This window comes from Lithobates pipiens, unplaced genomic scaffold, assembly GCF_037356315.1.
Source record: "Lithobates pipiens isolate NorthernLeopardFrog02 unplaced genomic scaffold, aLitPip1_a1.2 Scaffold_16, whole genome shotgun sequence".
Lineage (NCBI taxonomy): Eukaryota > Metazoa > Chordata > Amphibia > Anura > Ranidae > Lithobates > Lithobates pipiens.
This window is the reverse complement of record NW_027507748.1, coordinates 421,856,946-421,879,178: the sequence shown is the minus strand read 5'-3', so window position 1 is coordinate 421,879,178 and position 22,233 is coordinate 421,856,946. Positions and strand designations below refer to the sequence as shown.

At 43.0% G+C, this 22,233-nt stretch overlaps 1 protein-coding gene across 1 annotated transcript in view; it reads left to right on the top strand.

Moving 5' to 3' along the window:
• The window catches only part of PRPS2 (phosphoribosyl pyrophosphate synthetase 2), a 91,867-nt gene that overhangs the window by 26,379 nt on the left and 43,255 nt on the right, over positions 1-22,233 (top strand). The window contains exon 2 of the mRNA XM_077482545.1: positions 15,527-15,710. Coding sequence (XP_077338671.1) covers positions 15,527-15,710 — 184 coding nt within the window. The remainder of the gene's footprint in view (positions 1-15,526; positions 15,711-22,233) is intronic.

Genomic DNA, 22,233 nt, shown 5'->3' with positions numbered 1-22,233 from the left:
ACCAATGGGTATTGTGTACTTTGTAATAGGCCCCTTTCACACCGAGTCGGTTTTCAGGCGCTACAGCGCTAAAAATAGCACCTGAAAAAAACGGCTCCTTTCACTCCAGTGTGAAAGCCAGAGGGCTTTCACACTGGAGCGGTGCGCTAGCAGGACGGTGAAAAAAGTCCTGCTAGCCGCATCTTTGGAGCAGTGTATTCACCGCTCCTACCCATTGAAATCAATGGGGCAGCGCGGCTATACCGCCGGCAATGCGACACTGCAGTGGTCTGTTTTAACCCTTTTCTGGCTGCTAGTGGGGGTTAATACCATCCTGCTAGCGGCCAAATACGGCTGCTAGAACAATGGTAAAGCAGCGCTAAAATTAGCGCCGCTTTACCGCCACTGACGCTCCCACCCCAGTGTGAAAGGGGCCATACTGAATATTGTCATTCAAATATTATTTTTTTGTGATATATATATATATATATATATATATATAATCTCTCAGCGTGATCGGCGTGTCCAATGGGAGATGATCTCATATGTAAACATATGAGATCATCTCGCAGCGCCGCTCTCCTTCCTCGCACAGACAGTGCGAGAGGGGAGAGATGAACGGCTGCAGCGGCAGCCGTTCTGATTGTGGAAAAAAAAATAAATTAAAAAAATGAAATAAAAAGTGCCATCCGCCCCCAGCAGTGCCATCCGCCCCCAGCAGTGCCATCCGCCCCCAGCAGTGCCATCCGCCCCCAGCAGTGCCATCCGCCCCCAGCAGTGCCATCTGCCCCAGTGCCATCCCCAGCAGTGCCATCTGCCCCCAGTGCCACCTGCCCCCAGTGCCACCTGCCCCCAGTGCCACCTGCCCCCAGTGCCACCTGCCCCCAGTGCCACCTGCCCCCAGTGCCACGTATCAGTGCCATCTGTCGTCAGTGCCACGTGTCAGTGCCATCTGTCGTCAGTGCCACGTGTCAGTGCCATCTGTCATCAGTGCCACGTGTCAGTGCCATCTGTCATCAGTGCCACGTGTCAGTGCCATTTGTCATCAGTGCCACCTGTCAGTGCCATTTGTCATCAGTGCCACCTGTCAGTGCCATTTGTCATCAGTGCCACCTGTCAGTGCCATCTGTTGTCAGTGTCACGTGTCATCGGTGCCATGTATTAGTGCCATCTGTCATCGGTGGCACATATTATTGCCACGTATTAGTGCCATCTGTCATCGGTGCCACGTTTCGGTGCCACGCGTCATCAGTGCCACGCGTCATCAGTGCCACGCGTCATCAGTGCCACGCGTCATCAGTGCCACGCGTCATCAGTGCCACGCGTCATCAGTGCCACGCGTCATCAGTGCCACGCGTCATCAGTGCCACGCGTCATCAGTGCCACGCGTCATCAGTGCCACGCGTCATCAGTGCCACCTGTCATCAGTGCCACGTATTAGTGCCATCTGTCGTCAGTGCCACCTGTCAGTGCCATCTGTTGTCAGTGTCACGTGTCATCAGTGCCATCTGTCAGTGCCATCTGTTGTCAGTGTCACGTGTCATCGGTGCCATGTATTAGTGCCATCTGTCATCGGTGGCACATATTATTGCCACGTATTAGTGCCATCTGTCATCGGTGCCACGCGTCATCAGTGCCACGCGTCATCAGTGCCACGCGTCATCAGTGCCACGCGTCATCAGTGCCACGCGTCATCAGTGCCACGCGTCATCAGTGCCACGCGTCATCAGTGCCACGCGTCATCAGTGCCATCTGTCATCAGTGCCACGTATTAGTGCCATCTGTCATCAGTGCCACGTGTCATCATTGCCACGTGTCATCATTGCCACGTATCAGTGCCATCTGTCATCAGTGTCACGTGTCATCATTGCCACGTATCAGTGCCATCTGTCATCAGTGTCACGTGTCATCATTGCCACGTATCAGTGCCATCTGTCATCAGTGTCACGTGTCATCATTGCCACGTATCAGTGCCATCTGTCATCAGTGTCACGTGTCATCATTGCCACGTATCAGTGCCATCTGTCATCAGTGTCACGTGTCATCATTGCCACGTATCAGTGCCATCTGTCATCAGTGTCACGTGTCATTGTCCTGGTGCTTCAAAAGTGTAATAAATAGTCAACAAGTTAGATGTGTAACTTATGTTCCTAGAACACATGATGGCGCTACCTGCATGTTGGGCCTCTCTATGTGGCCAGGCTGTGAAAAAGTCCCACACATGTGGTATTGTAATACTCAGGAGGAGTAGCAGAATTTTTTGGGGGGTGTCATTTGTGGTATACACATGCCACATGAGAGAAATAACCTATTACAATGACAATTTTGTGGAGAAAAAAAAATAAATGAAAAATCTTAATTTTGCAAAGAATTGTGGGAAAAAAATGACAACATCAAAAAGCTCACTATACCTCTTAATAAATACCTTGGAATGTCTACTTTCCAAAAAGGGGTCATTTGGGGGGTATTTGTACTTTCCTGACTTGTTCGGGTCACAAGAAGCGAGATAGGCCACCAGTACATCAGATGTGATCAATTTTGTGCGATTCGCACCACAGCTTGTAGACTCTCTAACTTTCACAAAGACCAAATAATATCCACTAATTTGGGTTATTTTTACCAAAGATATGTAGCAGTATAAATTGTGGCCAAAATTTATGAAGAAAAATTAATAATTTGCATAATTCTGTCACAGAAACAAAGAAATATGCGGTTTTTTTTCAAAATTTTCGGTCTTTTTTCATTTATAGCGCAAAAAATAAAAACCCCAGAGGTGATCAAATACCACCAAAAGAAAGCTCTATTTGTGGGGAAAAAAAGGACAAAAAATTCATTTGGGTACAGTGTTGCATGACTGAGTAATTGTCATTCAAATTGTGAGAGCACCGAAAGCTGAAAATTGGTCTGGGCAGGAAGGTGTTTAAGTGCCCTGTAAGCAAGTGGTTAAAATGTAGAAGCCACATAAAAAATAAAATAAAAAAATAAACACTACTATCCAAAAACTTAGGAACAATAACCAAAAACCTCTAGCATTCCAGTCTGTTTTGGCACCTAAGAGTCCCATGTCTGTTTTGTCTATATAAGCTGGAATGTGGTGCTTCATGATCATCAATGCTTGATGCATTTAAGAAAAAAAAAAAAAATCATGCACACAACAAATACAAACATACCTACCCATTTCTTATGCTGTATTAAACCTTGCTAGAGGTTTTTTTTTTTGTTTTTTTTTGTTTGTTTGTTTTTTTTTTTTTCTTTTAATGTACATCTTACCAGTGTATTGTACATCTGCTTGTGATATTTAGAATTTGTTAGTGTTTAATTGTACTGTTATATTGCTAGCACAGGCACCTTTAACCACTTCAGCCCCGGACCATTTTGCTGGCTTAAGACCAGACCACTTTTTTCGATTCGCCACTGCGTTGCTTTAACTGACAATTGCACGGTCGTGTGACGTGGCTCCCAAACAAAATTGACGTTCTTTTTTCCCCACAAATAGAGCTTTCTTTTGGTATTTGATCACCCCTTCGGTTTTTATTTTTTGCGCTATAAACAAAAATAGAGTGACAATTTTGAAAAAAATGCATTATTTTTTACTTTTTGTTTTAACGATGCCCAAAAATATATAAAAAAAACATTTTATTCCATGTAATCGGGAGATACACGGCCTGCATTGAACAGTAAATGGCCATGTAAAGAAAGCTGGCCCGAAGATCCTTTTAGTTACTGAAAGTTCGGGTTTACCTGTCTGTGGCCACCATTAGTGAGTTAATTGATGACTTTAGTATACTGTATGTAGTATGCTGTCATTTCCAGACCAGTCCAGTCAAACCAGTAGAGCATTTGCCTATTCTGGTTTCTTTAACAGATTAAAACTGGAAAGAAAATTATATATGCAAATCTTTTCAAACATTCCAATGCAAAGCTGTGTCGATTTTGTTTTTACTGCCGCATGTTTGTGACCGATGTCCTGAGAGCTCTCTGACTTCTCTAAACAATGCAGCGTACATGAGCATGAACAAATGGCAGAACCAACAGTAAGCAAAGGCTTCCTGTGCTATTCTGATAATCAAAACAAAGCTTTCCAAATCCAAAACGATGTCTTTGCTCTGGTTATGAAAATGAATCTTTGAACATTTCCAGACAATAATAAAAAAAAAATAGCTTAGAGCAACTCTTTTAGGCTTCATGCACACTAGTGTGTGTTTTTTTTTTTTTTTTTTTTTTTGCTAAAAAAACTCTGGAAAATCACTAGATAAACACTGGTAAGAGCTTTTTGTAATGGCGTTTTAAGAGCATTGGCTTAGAAAAAGTAAAAAATAAAAATAAAATTTAGGAGCATTTCTTCTGGAAAAACACTCCAGAAAATTCTACAAGAAAATTTTTATTTATTTTTTCCTCCTGCTTCTAGACGCTGAAGCTGAACGCTAATGGTCTAAGTAGTGTGCATGGATGCAAAGAAAAACGCTAGCTTCTAGGAGTAGTTCCCGCAGCTCTCTGAGCAAGCGGTGTTTAATTGCTCGGTTCTCGGTGAAGAGGCATTAGGGGACAGATGCTTCCCCTAAGCAAAAAACACTAGTGTGCATGGAGCCTTACTAAATAGTACTATTTTATTATTTTCTTCTTGTAGGATTGTGTTTAGACTTCACACGGGCTTTCCAATCCGTTCCGCCTGTCAGATTTTTAGGCAGACCTGATTGGACCTTGCATTGTCTATTGAGCTGCGGAAGTCAGTGGATACATGTCTGCTGACACCCGCCGCCATCCGATCTTGCCCGCAAAATCCAGACGAATGTTGGTCCTATTTTTCCATCTGTTGATCAGCTGAAAACAGACAGATGCTCCATTTCCACCTGATTCTCATAGAGGAGAGCGGAACTGTGTCAATCTCTGCTCTGCACGGTGGAGTGGACACGGATCTGTCATTCGCCTGATCAGCGGGTGAATGACAGCAAGACTACGCATGCTCAGAAACAAAAGAATACATACAAAACTGTTCAACACATAATGTTGTATTCTGTCGTACGAAATTTTTTGCATCGTGAGCAACCTCTTCACTTTCGACATGAGACTAGCATGCCACAAAAATGGACGTTTGGTAGAGCTGCACGATTAATCGTTAAAAAAAAAACGCAATATCGATTCACTCCCCTGACGATCTCTCCCGCTGAAAGTAGGCGATTCTTTCATATAAACAAGTAGAAAGATTATCTGCTCACTCAGCTGTCAAGAGCATCCAGGGCAATCTGCCAAGTTTAGAACTTATAACTAACTTGCTTAGATCAAATGGGTGTAAATGCAGGAAGTTTAACCACTTAAAGTCTAAATCTTTTTCTGACACTTAAGTTAAATCAATATTTTTTGCTAGAAAATTACTTGGAACTATTCTAAAAAAAAATTAGCAGAGACCCTAGGGAATAAAATGGCAATTGCTGCAATATTTTATGTCACACTGTGTTTGCCCAGCAGTCTTTCAAATGCAATTGTTTGGGAAAAAATACACTTAAATAAAAAAAATAAAAACAAAACCGTAAAGTTAGCACAATTTTCATTTTTTGTTTTAATGTGAAAGATGATGTTACGCCGCGAGAATCGTGATCTGTCTTCTAAGCAAAAAAAAAAATCTTGATTCTCATTTTAGCTAGAATCGTGCAGCTCTAACTTTCCGTCGTCCAAAAATCGGTGTGTGTGTGTGTGTGTGGTTTTAGTGTGTTATTTTAACAGACCAAGCTGTGCAGATAAAGTAGCAGTTGGAGACAAACCATTTAACACTGACTAGTGCTTACAATGCTCAGCTTTTATTCATTTATGTAAAAACCTTTACCCCGAAAGGGAACAAACTGTTACTATAACTGCTTATAAAGTATTAGTCTTGACTAACAAATTGAAACTGAACTTCGGCTATTTCTGCTTATTGAACTCCACTCTTCCACCAGACTGACAATGCTGCTGTCCAAAGGTGTCTCTGTTGCTCCTCCATCCAGAGTGGAGACACCCTAAGATACAAAGTGTGTTCCTTGCAGGATCACCAGGTAAAAATACATTAAAATAAAAACCCTAAAATGTGGTGGTTGCATTTAGTTTTTTCTTTTTTTGGTAAGCTGTAATTTATATTAAAACCAAAAATATATATATTTTGCAGCTTACCAATCATCTAATGCGGTGGCTGTATCCGTTTTTTTTTTCCCCTCTGTTTTCAATTGATTTGGCCAGTAACGCACCACCTTTATTAGTGAGATACAACTCTGGATGAATGAGATCAGGAGGAACAGCAGACAGCATCATTGTCAGTCTGAGAGGGATGGTATTGTTAAATGTATTAGTAGATTTGGATACACTAACAAATTGAGGTCAAACTGCAGCTCGCATTTAGTTACAGTAGAACTGCACGATTCTGGCCAAAATGAGAATCACAATTTTTATACTTGGAGTAAAAAGATCACGATTCTTGCAACATATTTTTTAAATATTTTTTTTAGAAGAGAGAGATTGATGGAGCGCAATTGATAGTACCCCCACCCTGTCTCTTACTCTGTCATGTGTCCCGCTTGGACGGACACAGGAAGAGTAAGGGCCCGCTGCCATCGCATTCTTCTTTGCTGACATAAGTTTCATGCTGGCTCCGGCAGCTTCCCCTCCGCTCCGAAACAGGCGTGTGCTTTGAATGGTCAGAATTGTAAAATCGTTCAAATCCGGAGTTGCTGTTGTGGCAGGCGGAGAATCGAGATAACAATTCTGCACGCTTAATCGTGACGCTCTAAGTTACAGCAAAAAGTTTTTTTCCTTTTTGGACATCACATTCAAGGGCGTTCATTGTTTTCAGTGGGACCAGAAGGGAAGGCAGATATTGGGTGCACAAGCTGGTGTAGTGTACAGCACCTAAGAAAGTAAGTGTGCTGTAATCTGTTTTTACTTCATAAAAAATGGTTTTGAACTATGGCAATTGTGGTCAACTTAAAAATTATAGGGGGCTTCAAGTGAGGCTCCCAACACTATTAGAGGGCTGAACAATAGCAGTGCATTGGGCTGCATTCTCAATGCCCAAAATTCAGTCCTGTTGCTTTTTTGGAGTGTTTCGCAGTACATACTGAAGAAGTTGAAGTACAGTAACCCCAGCATTTGTATCTGTGGCAGTAATCATAACAATTATGTCAGTGGATGTGGTAATAACCGCCAGTGTTATTGATTGCAGTAATAATCCCCAGCGTTTGTCCGTGGATGCAATAATACCACCAATATTGGTGTCAGTGAATGCAACAAAACCCCCAACATTGGTGTTAGTGGATTCAGTAATCCCCAATGTTGGGGTCAGTGGGTGTAATAATAATCCCCAATGTTGGGGTCAGTGGGTGTAATAATAATCCCCAATTTTGGGGTCAGTGGGTGTAATAATAATCCCCAATTTTGGGGTCAGTGGGTGTAATAATAATCCCCAATTTTGGGGTCAGTGGGCGTAATGATTCCCCAATGTTGGGGTCAGTGGGCGTAATGATGATTCCCCAATGTTGGGGTCTGTGGGCGTAATGATGATTCCCCAATGTTGGGGTCTGTGGGCGTAATGATGATTCCCCAATGTTGGGGTCTGTGGGCGTAAATGATGATTCCCCGATGTTGGGGTCTGTGGGCGTAAATGATGATTCCCCAATGTTGGGGTCTGTGGGCGTAAATGATGATTCCCCAATGTTGGGGTCTGTGGGCGTAAATGATGATTCCCCAATGTTGGGGTCTGTGGGCGTAAATGATGATTCCCCAATGTTGGGGTCTGTGGGCGTAAATGATGATTCCCCAATGTTGGGGTCTGTGGGCGTAAATGATGATTCCCCAATGTTGGGGTCTGTGGGTGTAAATGATGATTCCCCAATGTTGGGGTCTGTGAGTGCAGTAATAACGCACAGAATTAATGTTGGTGCAATAATAACCCTCAACATTGGTATCAGTGGGCATAATGGCTCCCAAAGTTTGTCAGTGCATACAATAATAACCCCTAGCATTGGTGTCAGAGGACATAACCCCCCAAAATTGGCATCAGTGGATATCAAAACGTGGATAGTGATAAGTTGCATGTATTGACTTGCCATTGGATACTAACTACAGTTACTATTGGTTGCCGTGGATGATCATTTTCACCCTTTTGGACTGCATTGTCAATTGAGAGTCATGTTAATATTTAATTTTGTATTACACATTGGATATTATCATTGTACTGGCTAATAACTATGGACATTGTTTTGTACCTCTTTATTGAGTTTTATGTAGGCACTTTTACAACTATTATGCAAAATTATTAAAACAATAGATTTTTTATTGTGACATATTTATTATAGCACATTTTTTATTATTTAGCGATATAATTACAGTAGTTTCATGTTTTAGAAACACTTAATTGATATTTGTTTTGGATATTGTAAATCTGCTGTGCGCTAAAAAGGGGATTTGAGTTTAGAGCGTGTTTATTTGTAAATTTAATTTGACCTCGTTACTACAGGGTCAAAAGTGAAATCAACACACCCGTAGAGGGCGGGCACATTTTGGGTGTTGCATTTTAGGCACATTACTATAGAACTCTGTAATGTGCATTTTCATAAAGGCGCATGAAAGATGCAGCAAGCAGGAGTCTCTTTAATGCAACATGCATAAAAAGCATAGGTGTTCTTGCCTTTCCAGTGGCACTTGTTGGTAGGAACAGTAAGTTTTTGACCTGATTAAAATGTTGAATACCTGCAGCCGGGAAGCTGTAACATGCTGGCATTTCAACTGGTGAGCTGCTTGAAAAGTTACTATAAAGTATAGAGCAGGGGTAGGCAACCTTCTACTTGAACAGCAATGAAGAAGTCCAAGCTCACAGGCACAGTGTCCTGTTAGGACCAGTTCACACCAGAGCGTGATGGCAGAAAGGCATGTTTCATGTGTGTATCTTGCATAGTGTCCAACAGCACGGCCTTTGTGATCTACTGTGGATGATGATACATGGTTAACCCAAAAGAGCCCAAACGCAGTGGACACAACTATTACAAGAGTGCAGGGATTAGATGTGCGTTGCACTCAGAATACATGGAGAAGGGGGGTGATGTGAAGTGTGGTAGAGGCTACTGCTATGGGGGAGACACACACTCTCCCTCCTCCTCATCAATATCATATCATCATATCATCCCATGATCTGATCATCATCCCACCTGTGCATACAGGAGACCAAGAAGCAGCCCAGTTCTGCACAGGGGGAAGGAGCTGGCAGAGTGACTTAATATTAGCAAGCTGGTGATTGGTTGCTTTAAAAAGTTAACTTGTCAAGCTCCTCCTCCGCCCCTGGGCTGTGCTGCCTCTCACTCTCCACTGTTAACCGCACCGGAGGGGAGGGAGAGGGACGAACCGAAGGCATGGAGCAGCAGGCCGGGGGCAGAAGTATAAGGACCGGCAGTAGCGGAGTCTGCGGCACAGAACCGTTCCCGTTCTACCTGAGGTCAATAGGTAGCCAGCGATCCATGGGTTGCCAACCCCGGGTATAGAGCAACAAAGGATGTGCTACAACCCCAAAATCCCATAAAGATTGGATGAAATCAAGACATCTGTGCCCGGACTGACATAGTCCTAAAATCCAGTGAGCGCCTTGAGGCGATTCAGTTCGCATTGTGCGCTATAAAAGTATTTCATTCAATGAAGAGAGTAAAAATCCAGCACCAGTTGGCAAAATTGTATATCTTTATTTAACCCATCAAACCATAAAAGGAATCCATTCCTAAAAATTTACGTTTTTTAGCCTCCTACATAGGGCTTGGTCATTATGAACAGGGTGTACAGATTTCATTTTTGATCCCTTAGTAACAAAATTGCTTTAAATATTTCTTTTCAGTATTTGTGACTGTAAACATGTTGGGGCAAGAGCATTAAGCAGAGCAAAACAACTTGATTGGCTTGTAATCTGGAATTCTATGAACCAACCACATTCTAGTATGAAGCATCTGTGAGCTAATGGAGATGCATTGCTTTGCATCCTCTATCAATCTCACACTAGCATTGATTTATTTGGTTAGGAACGGATTTCACCATAGTCCTCTTGCTCTGCCTGTTTCCTACTTGCATCACCATTTTTGTCTGTTTGTTCGACCTTCCCAGACTGGTTTTAGGCCACTGACCTTTGATTTTACTGACCTTTTTAACCCATGTCCAAGTTTTACTCAGTCCATTTACAGAGAAATTACCTAAGCAATGTAGTGTCCTAGGTAGTTCTTTCCAGACTGTACAGTTTCTGCTGATCACCTGCAGTGTTCATAGTTTTGTCTATCAGCGTGTGAAATTGTAGATTACAAACATCTGGCTCCTGTTGGGTAACATTTGTGTAACTTGTGTTTTCTTTTTTTTTTTTTTTTTTCCTGAGGCATTTTGTTATTCATAAACAGTTCTGTTTTAAGATCCGGTTCAGACCACATGCAGTCCAGTGTGGGTTTTTTTTTTTTGCATCAGAAATGCATGAATAGTAGGTTATGTGGCACAGTTCACACCAGTGCGGTCAGTTAGTGCGTTCCAGAAAAAAAGTAGAATATGCTGCATTTTACTGCACTGAACTGGAGCATGGGAAAAGTGCATCCAAAATAGAGGTCGACCGATATGGGTTTTTCTCTGGCCGATGCCGATGTTTAGAAATCATGGCGGCCGATGGCCAATATATGATGGGTTTTTTTTGGGGCCGATATGTTAGGCTGATTTTTATTTTATTTTATTTTTTTTTAAATCCCCCTTCATCTCATAAAATCGAGCACACACACCTTTCCCACTGGGGCATTTTCAGGCGCTTTTTGGCTAAAAATAGCGCCTGTAAAGTGCCTGCAAAACGGCTCCCCTGCAGTCTGTGTGAAAGACCGAGTGCTTTCACAGGGAGGCGATGCGCTGGCAGGATGTTAAAAAAAAAAAAAAAAAGTCCTGCAAGCGGCACATTTGGAGTGGTGTATACCGCTCCTCCACTACTCCTGCCCATTGATATGAATGGGCACCACTGCCGAATCGCAATGCGATTTGGCAGCGGTGCTTCATGGGCGCATTTTAACCTCTTCCTCTGCTGCTAGCTGGGTTATAAGTGCCCGCTCGCAGCTGAATAGCACCGCTAAAATGATGGTAAAGCGCCCCTAAAACTAGCAGTGTTTTACCATCAACCCCTGCCCGCTCCAGTGTGAAAGCAGCCTTAAGTGATGCATAAAATTTCTGACATTTAAACATTTATTAAACAAAAAAACTCCAATCAGTTTACTTGTATGTATGATTTAGATTATTAAATAAAAACAGGTAGTCAAAACTTTTGGACGTAAAAAAAAAATAGGCTAACTTCACTGGTGTAGTGTGTTTTTATTTTTTTTTTTTATTTTTTTTTATCATTAGTGTATTTTTTTTCCCCAAAAAAAATGCATTTGAAAGACCTCTGCGCAAATGGCGTGTGACACAAAATGTTGCAACAACCGCTATTGCTGATAAAATATTTATATTATATTTTATATTATATTATAATTTTTAGGGGGTCTAAGTGATTTTCTGGCAGAAAATACAGGATTTTTACTTGTAAGCAACAAGTGTCAGAAAAGATTTAGGCCCCTTTCACACTGACGTCCTGTTCAGGCCCGCCTGTCAGTTTTTCAGGCGGACCTGAACAGGTGCTCCATAGAGCTCTATGGAGCGTCGGATGTCAGCGGTGACATGTCCGCTGACATCCAACCCGCTCCGATCCGAAAAAGTGTAACGGAGGAAAAAGCTATTTTTCCATCCGTCATCGGATTGGGTGACGGGCACTGCGGTCCGTCGTCATCCGATCTCCCATAGGGGAGAGCGGCGCTGTGACAGGTCTGTCCCTGCGCAGTGTGCAGAGACGGACCTGTCATCTCCCTGCTCATCGGGGATCGATGGAGTGATCCCCGCTGAGCAAGCAGATATCCACGGGGCGGATCAGAACTGATCCGCCCCGTTTGAAAGGACCCTTAGTGTTTAAATGGTTAAACTGAGAACTCAACACAAAGTTGAAATCATTCATTCAAGTGTAAACATTGTATCTCTTTGCTCTTTTTTCTTGGCAGACTGCCCAGAGAGGAGGAAAGTTGCTTCTATGAGGCAACTTACACTGACTACTATTACAGAAGTCATTTGCAAGTCGCGCTGCAGTTCTAAACCGGCCTTTTTATCAGTACAATCGGGCGATGCCGATTAATAAAAAAAATTGCAAATATCGGCCGATATATTGGTCGACCTCTAATCCAAAACACACCGGCATGCATAGATAGTTTAAGGTGAAAAGGGGGGGGCAAAAGCACCATGTTGTATCTAAAACGCACCTGAATGCATCAAAACATGCAACTAGACTGTAATTCTATGGTGTGAACTGGCCCGAAGACCATCTTTGAAGACAAAAAACAAAAATTAATTGCTGTATGCATATAAGCGCAGTAAATTGCATTATCAATAAAACAAAAAAATCTTTGTTCTTCATTCTTGTTTATGGTTCCACAATGCCTTACCTGGCTAGGTGCATTTATACTAATAATGTTTGCTCCTGATTGTGGCTGTTGTGATGGAGCCGTAGCTCTTCGTGACTTGTTCTGTTGTAGTGTGGTTGTAGTGGGGCAGGTGATGGGCCTCTGTTGATGTGTTTATGGGATGCCACTTTCTGTACCACTTTCCACATTTGTGTGCACTTTTTTACATTTCATTCATAAATGGCAGATCCTGGTGTGGAGTCTGTGGTGCCTCTGCCTAAAACATAGCTGCTCAACCTTCGGCCCTTCAGCTGTTGTGGAACTGCAAGTTCCATCATGGTTCTACCCTTTGGTTGTCATGCTTGTAACGGTCAGCCTTGCAATGCCACATGGGGCCTGTAGTTCTGCAACAGCTGAAGGGCCACAGGTTGAGCATGACCTAAGGCTTCAAAGCACTGATAGAGCCTGTCAAGCTGTCCTGAAGAAAGCACCTGTCCTTTTTTTTTTTATAAATATGCAATTTTTAAGCTTTAGAAATGGGCCCCATGGTTTGTGAATAAATCGGGACTGCATTTTTATCCACTTTACTTAAATGAAAAGTAGGGCAACATTTCAATGCTCTTCTTCGGGTAGCAGCGTCTGTGACCTACTACCAGATTCACAGTGACCAGGTATATTTGTAGTCCATGCAGTATTGCACTGTTCCCTTGAATTTTTGTTGTCTTTCCAAATGCTGCTTACAGTGGTGTCTTGCCTTCCTGTTTGCACCAATATTAGTTACATTTAGGGTCAGTCCACACCAGGTGTGTTTCCGTGCGCTTTTTTCTGCACTTAAAGCGGGATTCCGCTCTTTTTTTTTTTTTTTTTTTTTTTTTTTTTACCTGTGTTACAGGTGGGCGACTGCTACCTTCACTTAGCATCCACGTCCGGCGTTTTTTTGACCCCCGGCGCGACGATTCTTTTCCTCGGGATGACTTTTAAAAAAGTGCTCTGGCATTTTCCATTTTAAGTGTGGGCGTCTGAAGCCCACAGGCATTTACTTCCTGTATATCGATGACACTCGGCTCCCAGCATGCTCCGCTCCATCTCGCACATGCTCAGTGTGCAATGGTGGTAATGGCAGATACAGCTGCCTGCCCACTTTAAAAATGGCAAATTCAGACACACCCTCGTCACGTGACCGGCATCCTAACGAAATCTCACGAGATTTCGCAATTTCATTGTCCCCCCATGGATTCTTGGGAAATTTCCCAGGGACCATTGCGAGGACGATAACCACGCCTACTCCCACGGGAGGACAACCAGGAAGTCAGTAGAAACATCTGAAATAAAAGGTAATTAAAGAATATTTTTTTTTTTCAGGGTTCATTTAGGTAAGTATTCTATCTTGTGATTTTAATAATATGAAGTTTAATTTTTAGGTACCAAACCACTTTAAAATGCATGCACAGTGATTTCCTTGTATTCCAATGGCTCTAGTTCACACCATGCACTCAGTTTTTGGTGCAGAAACTAACTGGAAACAGACAGCATGGTGTGAACTAGAGCCATTGGAATACATGGAAAACACTGTATGCCTCTTGTGCGGGAAAAAAGCGCACGGAACTGCGTCTTTTGTGAACTGGACCTTAAATACACTTTAACAGCTATGTGTTTTAGTATACAATGGGTTGAATAAACTAGAGGGCTAATTGCAGACAGATGCCAACACTAAGGAAAAATGAAATCCTATAGTGCAGGTCTGAAAGGGTACCTTTTTTTTTTTTTTTTTTTTTTTTATATCTGCAAATGTTTTGCAACAAACATTCCTCTATTTAGAAGGTCATTTTTTGATGAAAGGGATCATTTCAATTGCTGTTTATGAAAACACTGGCTGATTGCTCAGTTTTTCTTGTCCCTGTTATACCCAGTTTTTCCTGGTTATGAATAAGGAATTAATTGATGATCTGAGCCTTCTACAGATTTAGGGATTGTACTTGGACAGAAATACAGGAGCTGTCACTGCTGACTGCTTTTTGAAAATATATCTGGAAGAAGTGTGTAGAAGCTGTCTTGACATACTGACAGTTTCCTTCGCCTAGATCATGTTTACATTTTAAATAGTGTACCTGTTTCTTTTTTTTAGAAGAGACACAGGATGGTTTTGCCAGAAAAAGCTTCAGTGCATGCGCAGTGCAGTATACCCTACAATATCATTCTCAGCAAATGTAAGATCCCAAAAATTGAGCCAGGTATCAGTAAGATGTAACAGTAGCACTCATGTGCAGGAGTCGCTTGTTTGCTCAGTAGCAGAGTTGGAAGATGCTGGACCATGAAGTAGATAAGCACTGGCAATGAATTAATGAGATCAAATCGCTGGAGGAAGACACCAGCAGGTATGTCTCATAATGCTGTGCCCCCCCCCCCCCCAAAAAAAACCTTAAAATTCCACTTTAATATGCATAGACTGAATATATATCAGTTGTGTGTTGCAAGGGTTAACAGGGTGAAAATTCAGAAGCCATTTAATCAGGTCAAATTCAAGTGTAAAGCCAAGTTAAACTGAGTTTAAAACTTCTAAATGCATCCCAAGTGCATCAAAACAAAAAAATGCCCAAAGTCTTATAGTTTTCAGAAATATGCGACGGCATGAGTAAAAAAGCCAATCTCCTGCCAGCATGCTGCCTAGGGGGACCCTTGATTTCTGTAGGGAAGCAACAGTCTCTTTGCAGGGGACCATTACACCACCCCCTTCTGAGTCAGTTGTCGTTCTGCAGTCGGTGAAGCTCATGGTGCATGCTGATTGGAGAACTCTAAATGTGTCTATTTATGCGGTGGCTGAATAATGAATACAGCAAACGGTAAGAGCCTACTCTTGCTCATTGCAGGTTACAAGTAACCACATGCTATGGTATGCTGTGTTTTTTGGCACTGTTTTATAGAATTAATAATTTTGACCAATATCTGACTCCGTTATCTACACCAATATTTTGTTGTCATTTTAGAGTTCATTTGCTATAAAATATTTTTCTTCCCCTGTTTTTGTAGCAGTTATGATGCATCTCGCAATAAACATTATGTTTACAGTACATACCATTCTATTTCCCCCATTTTTATTATAGTGTTGAGATTGGTGAGAGCGTGAGGGGGGAAGATGTTTACATCGTACAGAGTGGCTGTGGTGAGATCAATGACAACCTAATGGAACTCCTCATCATGATAAATGCCTGCAAGATCGCTTCTTCCTCTCGGGTCACGGCAGTCATTCCATGTTTTCCATATGCTCGCCAAGACAAAAAAGACAAGGTAAGATAAGCCACCTCTGCTTATTACACTGGCTCCTCTATAACTTCGTGCAGTCTTTCATAAATGGGCCACTGCTCTTAGAGTAACAGACATTTTAGCCTCTTGGTGGTGATTTGGACCTAATGGATGCATGCTTTTGACTTTTTTTCATCACAATAAACTTAGCCTTGGGCAACCTGATTTTAAACAGGCCTCACAATTCATACTGATGGAAAGATGTGATTTGTTTGGATGTTACTATCTTTTTGCTTACTATGTTTGTTTTTATTTTGCTAGCATGTGTGCCAAGAAAATCGAATTTTGATGAGGGGGAGCTTTGAAAATTGTGTGAATCATGGGTCAGCTGCCAGAGAACATAGTGTGGTGGGGCTAGCTGATAAAGAACATAGTGCAAACACTTGAGCAAGGTTGTTGGAAACATATTGCAAGGTTTGGGTAAAAGCTGCCAAAGATTCAAGCTGCCAAAAATTCTACTGCAGATTTTATTGGGAGGACAATAACATGTTAGTGAAGACAGTGTCTAGTTGGTACATAGGAACAGGAGATAAATGAATGTCTCTACTAGGGTGTGGGACCGGTCAGTGCAATGCAGAAGCCCAGGAAGGTTGAAAGGAGGCATCCAGTATCTTCTTTTTGAAACGCTTTTCTTGAAATGTAAAGATAGTCAATTTATACCACACAGGGATCAGTATTGCAACTTATCTGCCCTGTGAGCAGCTGGTCAGGGCTGACGATCAAGTGTTGTAAGCAACCAGTCAGGGCTCTTCATTCAGATCAGGCTTCTGCTCACAGGAAAAAGGGAAAGAATCTCTGGCAAATCAACAAGGATGTTTAGGTTTATTTTTAATGGGAAAAAAATTATATATATATAATTTTTTGATTATATATTTTTTTTATCCGCACAATCAAAAATTAAAAGCGGACCTGTTGGGAAAACTAGTCTCAGTTCACCAGAAGGCTCCGCCCACCCATTGACATGGATAATACCATCACCTGTAATCCCATTGACGGCTAGCTTTCAGGCTGAGAATTCTCCTGGCTGACAGCTGGATTGGGGTGGGAATATAGCATTATGTAGGAAGCTTTCACATATATATCACACCCCTACACCAGTTTAGAGTTGGTCTTAATTCCTGCCATTTTTCTAATCTGAGAATGGGTGGTAATTCACTGCCACAGTGACGGGTTCTTTAAATGGCATTAGTAAGAACTACCTGAATTTGCCGCACGAGTTGGTAATGTTACCAACACTGATGTAAATCATACTTGGGAGAACTACTGCCAGAAAAGTCCCAATAGGGCTATGTTGATTTCCCCTGCATGTGTTTATGTATTTCTTGTACAGTTGCTCCAACAATGCTCACTATTCTCTAATACTGTTTCTCCATGGGTAAAACCATACACTGTACATAAGTTATGAGGAGATCAAACCTACATTGACTTTTTTTACTTTTGATTACAGTGCTCAGTTGCTGGCTCTAGCCCCAAACCTAACCCACTTGGAAGACATGACATAGATATGACAGTGTACATGATTAATACAAATTTGTGTTCAGTACTGTGGTGTGCACCATACAGCCTGATCTTATCGTGTATTGTGGTAATTCGAATAAGAGTCAGTCACTGGATGCAGAAAAAGCACAGACACTTGGGTTAGGGGAATGCCCTGGTTAGGAATTTCAATAACTAGTCCGATTCAGGTAAAAATGATTGGTAGCTGTGAGAAATCTTTCTGTAAGGATATCTTTTTGCCTCTGACTATATGTAAGAGACTACAGTAGATCTGTTTCGAAATCTCCTATGCAAAAAATATCCCCAGATTACTACCACCATGATTGGGCTGTACTGCTGCACTGAAACCATGCCTAGATGGGGGGGGGGATGCTCTGAACATGTTGGCTGTGCTTCCTGTATTATCCTTTAAAGTGGTTGAAAACTACTTTTTAAATGGGAACAAAACATATCTTTCTATAGTGTGTAAGACTCCATTCACACAGGGGAAACTTTGGATCTGACTTAAAGCGGGATTCCGCTGCCGTTTTTTTTTTTTTTTTTTTTTTTTTTTTACCTGTGTCACTGGTGGGCGATTCCTACGGTGTCTTTGCAGTCACGATCGGCGTCTTTTTAACCCCCGGCGTGACGATTTCATTGCTAAGGAAAACTTTTAAAAAAGCAGTCTGGCGGTTTCCATTTTCACTGTGGGCGTTTGAAGCCCACAGGCATTTACTTCCTGGATGCGATGACGCTGAGCTCCCAGCATCCACCGCTCCATCTCGCACATGCTCATTGAGTGTCCTCTTTGTTTTCCTTCCTCTTGCCTCATGTGCTATAGTGGTAATGGCAGATAGAGCTGCCTGCCCACTTTTAAAATGGCAATTTCGGACATGCCCTCGTCACGTGACCGGCGTCCTCCTTCCGAAATCTCACGAGATTTCGGCATGACTGTGTCCCCCACTGATTCCTGGGAAATAGCTAAAGTTCCCAGGGACCATTGCGAAGCCGATAAACACGCCTACTCCCACGGGAGGAGAGCCCGGAAGTCGGCATAAACATTTAAAATAAAAGGTAAATACTGCATATTTTATTTCAATGGTCATAACTGCATCCATGTTCCAAAGCCATTTGAATAAGATGAACTTGCAATTTTCTGTACAAAACCGCTTTAAGGTTGCCCCTAGTCGCCTCAAGTTGCGCTACATGTAAAAATCAATGTAAGTGAATGCGAGCCGTCTTAAAGCATACTACTGAAGTCGCTCCGGCTTCTGAAAGGTTCCTGTACTACTTCAATCCGACTTCTAGGCGACCTGTACCCATTGATTTCAATGACCGTCGCCTCCAAGTTGGATCTCCATCTATATTGAAGCGACAATGTCGCCACTCGCAGAATAATCAGCTCTCAAGGGGGAACTCCACGCCAAATTTTAAATAAAAAAAATGGCATGGATTCCCCTTCCGGGAGCATACCAGGCCCTTAGGTCTGGTGTGGATTTTAAGGGGAACCCCCCCTTCGCCTATAAAACGACGTGGGGGTCCCCCCAAAATCCATACCAGACCCTTATCCAAGCAAGCAGCCTGGCCGGTCAGGAAAGGGGGTGGGGACGAGCCAGCCCCCCCCCCCCCCCAACTGTACCAGGCCGCGTGCCCTCAACATGGGGGAGTGGGTGCTTTTGGGGAAGGGGGGGTGCCCTGTGGCCCCGCCCCCACCCACCAAAGCACCTTGTTCCCATGTTGATGACAAGGGCCTCTTCCTGACTACCCTGGCCGTTGGTTGTCGGGGTCTGCGGGCGGGGTGCTTATCGGAATCCGAGAGTCCCCTTTAATAAGGGGTCCCCCAGATCCCAGCCCCCCACCCTATGTGAATGAGTAAGTACATCGTACCCCTACCCATTCACCTGGGGAAAAAGTCAATAAAAAAAACACAACACAGGCTTTTAAAGTAATTTTATTAATCAGCTCCGGGGGTCGTCTTCCAACGTTGGGGGTCGTCTTCTGACTTGTCCGCTCTGTTCAGGCACTTCTCCCGGTGTCCGGCACCGTCTCCCGGGCTCCTCTGCTATCTTCTTGCAGCTCTTTTACTAGTGGGGGGGGGGGGGGGTCTCCTCCTTCACTCTTCTCTTCTTTCTTCTTCCGATGTTGACACAATGCTCTCTCCCGCTGAAATGCGGACTGGGCTCCTCCACTAGTAAAAGAGCTGCAAGAAGATAGCAGAGGAGCCCGGGAGAAGAGGCCGAACAGAGCGGACAAGTCAGAAGACCCCCGGAGCTGATTAATAAATGACTTTAAAGACCTGTGTTGTGTTTTTGTTTTGTTTTTTCCCCTTTTTTTTTTTTTTTCCACCTGGTGAATGGGTAGGGATACCCCATACTCATTCACATAGGGTGGGGGGGCCGGGATCTGGGGGCCTCCTTATTAAACGGGGCTCCCAGATTCTGATAAGCCTGGCCATTGGTTGTCGGGAAGAGGCCCCTGTCCTCATCAACATGGGGACAAGGTTCTTTGGGGTGGGGGGCCACAGTGTGCCCCCTTTCCCCAAAGCACCCACCACCCTATGTTGAGGGCATGCGGCCTGGTACGATTCAGGAGGGGGCGCTCGCACGTCCCTACCCCCTTTCCTGACCGGCCAGGCTGCGTGCTCGGATAAGGGTCTGGTATGGATTTTGGGGGGACCCCCACACCTTTTTTTTTTTTTTTTTTTTTTTTTCGCCGTGGGGGGATTCCCCTTAAAATCCATACCAGACCTAAGGACCTGGTATGCTCCCGGAGGGGGAACCCATGCCGTTTTTTTATTAAAATTTTTAGCGTGGAGTTCCCCCTCAAGAGCTGATTATTCTGATTGGCCAAAATCGCCTGGCCTGGGGCGACTTGGTCATGTTGTAAGTCACTCCAAGTCGCGCTGTCATTCATACTCAAGTAGTGTCCAAGTTGCCTCCAAAAGTCACGCTGGAAGTCGTGTTGCTCCTGAGTGAATGTAGTCTACTTGTCTTATTTAAGAGCACTACGTGCCAATTCTGTCTGCTGCCTTGTTCCTCTAGCAGTATGAATCACTTCTGACAGGTTTTCTTGACACCAGGAGTGACGGGAGGGAGCTCCAGCTGATTGACAGCCTCAGCTCTGTTCCTGTGTGCTGTCCAATCCTCCAATCGGCTCTGAGCTTTCATCCATGAACTCTGCAGAGTAACTTCAGCTCCCTGCCCCCTTGTCTCTGGAAGCTCAGACAAGCTTTATAAATTCTGCACTTTGGCTGTAGAGAAGACTGCTGATAAAGAGGTACAACTTGTGCAGGAGGATTTGTGTCATTTGTGTATCATCTGAGAGGAGTTGCTTCACTTGGGTATATGTAAGATTTTACCACAACTTTAATTTATTGATTTTAATCCAGTGTACTTAGGATAATGTAGATATTGTTCATATGGAGGGTTCTAAATATAAACTGGGACCTTTTGATGTTGATCTAAGTGTTTCAGGTTGTGTCATCTGGATATTTTTCATAAAAAAAAAATAAAAAAAAATGAATGCTTTGAGCAACCACCTTAATGTCTAATAAGCGTAATAACTGAGTTAATGATTGAGTTTTTGTCCAAATATAGAGCGTTATTCTAGGGATGCTGACAACATATGCTCCATTTGGAAATGTAGTCTTGGTATAAACTGACATTATGTGCTATCCCTGGGTACACAGTGTTTTCTTAATAGTTCAGTTATTCACCGTGTCTAATGAATAACATGTTTTTTTTTATTCTTTAGAAAGCTCTACTGCTTTGCTATTATATAGCCTTGATGATAATTTCCTATAAATTGCTTATATACCACTTACTGTAAGATATGCTTGCTGGGCATGTGTGGTTTTTATATTTTCTTGTCAACAAGTTTAAAGGACCAGTCCACCCAAAACATATCATTCAGGGTTTGATAGCAGAGAACTAAAGCTAAACTATAGGTTGATTGTAAGACCCATATTAACCCTTTGCCAAGCAACCATCATACTGTGCCAGTTTGTCAGGGCTGCACGGATCGCCGTAAGTGTACATCAGCTGCTTTAAGAGCCCTAGGGGGTGCGAGCCACTGGAGCCGATGCACACGGCCGTGATCGCTCCTTAACCACTTCCCATCCAGGCCAATTCTGACATTTCTCTCCTACATGTAAAATTCATATTTATTTTTTTTGCTAGAAAATTACATAGAACCCCCCCCCCCCCCCCCCCCCCAAAAAAATATATAGCACAAAAAAATAAACCGCAGAGGTGATCAAATACCACCAAAAGCTCTATTTGTGGGGAGGAAAAAAATCACAATTTTTGTTTGTGTACAACATTGCATGACCAGGCAATTGTCAGTTAAAACAACACAGTGCCGTATAAAAAAAAAAGGGCCTAGTTATTAAGGGGGCAAAATTGGCCTCGGTCGGATTTGCAACAGACAGTGTTACACGTGATCAGTTATGAAGCCAGCCAATGACGGTTTGACAGTTTGGTTGAAAGCACAAGCAAATGTTACAGCATTCAGGGGATGCTGGAAATTTCCACAACTTGCTTTGTGCTTCACGCCACCATGTGGATTCATGTGTCGCCCCCTACACCTGAGACCTCTCCAGAACGATTGGACCTTTTTTATATGGAAAGTTGGTGTAATATTGCTTTTTCTCCATGGTATGTCTTCTCCAACTTTACCGATTTTACTCAATGAGCCTCCTTACAACCAAGTCTCATATCAGGTTATTGCGTGGAAAGGAAGAAAGTCCTCCATCACATAAAACCATTCTATTTAGCATATGCATAAAAAGAAGTGCAAACTTGCATTCAAGAGTGCATTAGCCTTGCCCCAAGAACAGACACGTGCTCCTTTTGCTGGTTACTATCTCCACTTACAGTGCAAGCCTGATCCCATATCGGATGTGTCGCTTCCGAGTGTAGCACGTGTCACTTCCAGTTGTGCAGGATGAAGTCAGTTCCTGCGTCTCCACACCTACGTATGTTGAATGATGCCTTTAGGGAGCAATGCAGGAACTAATCATTCCACACGTCTT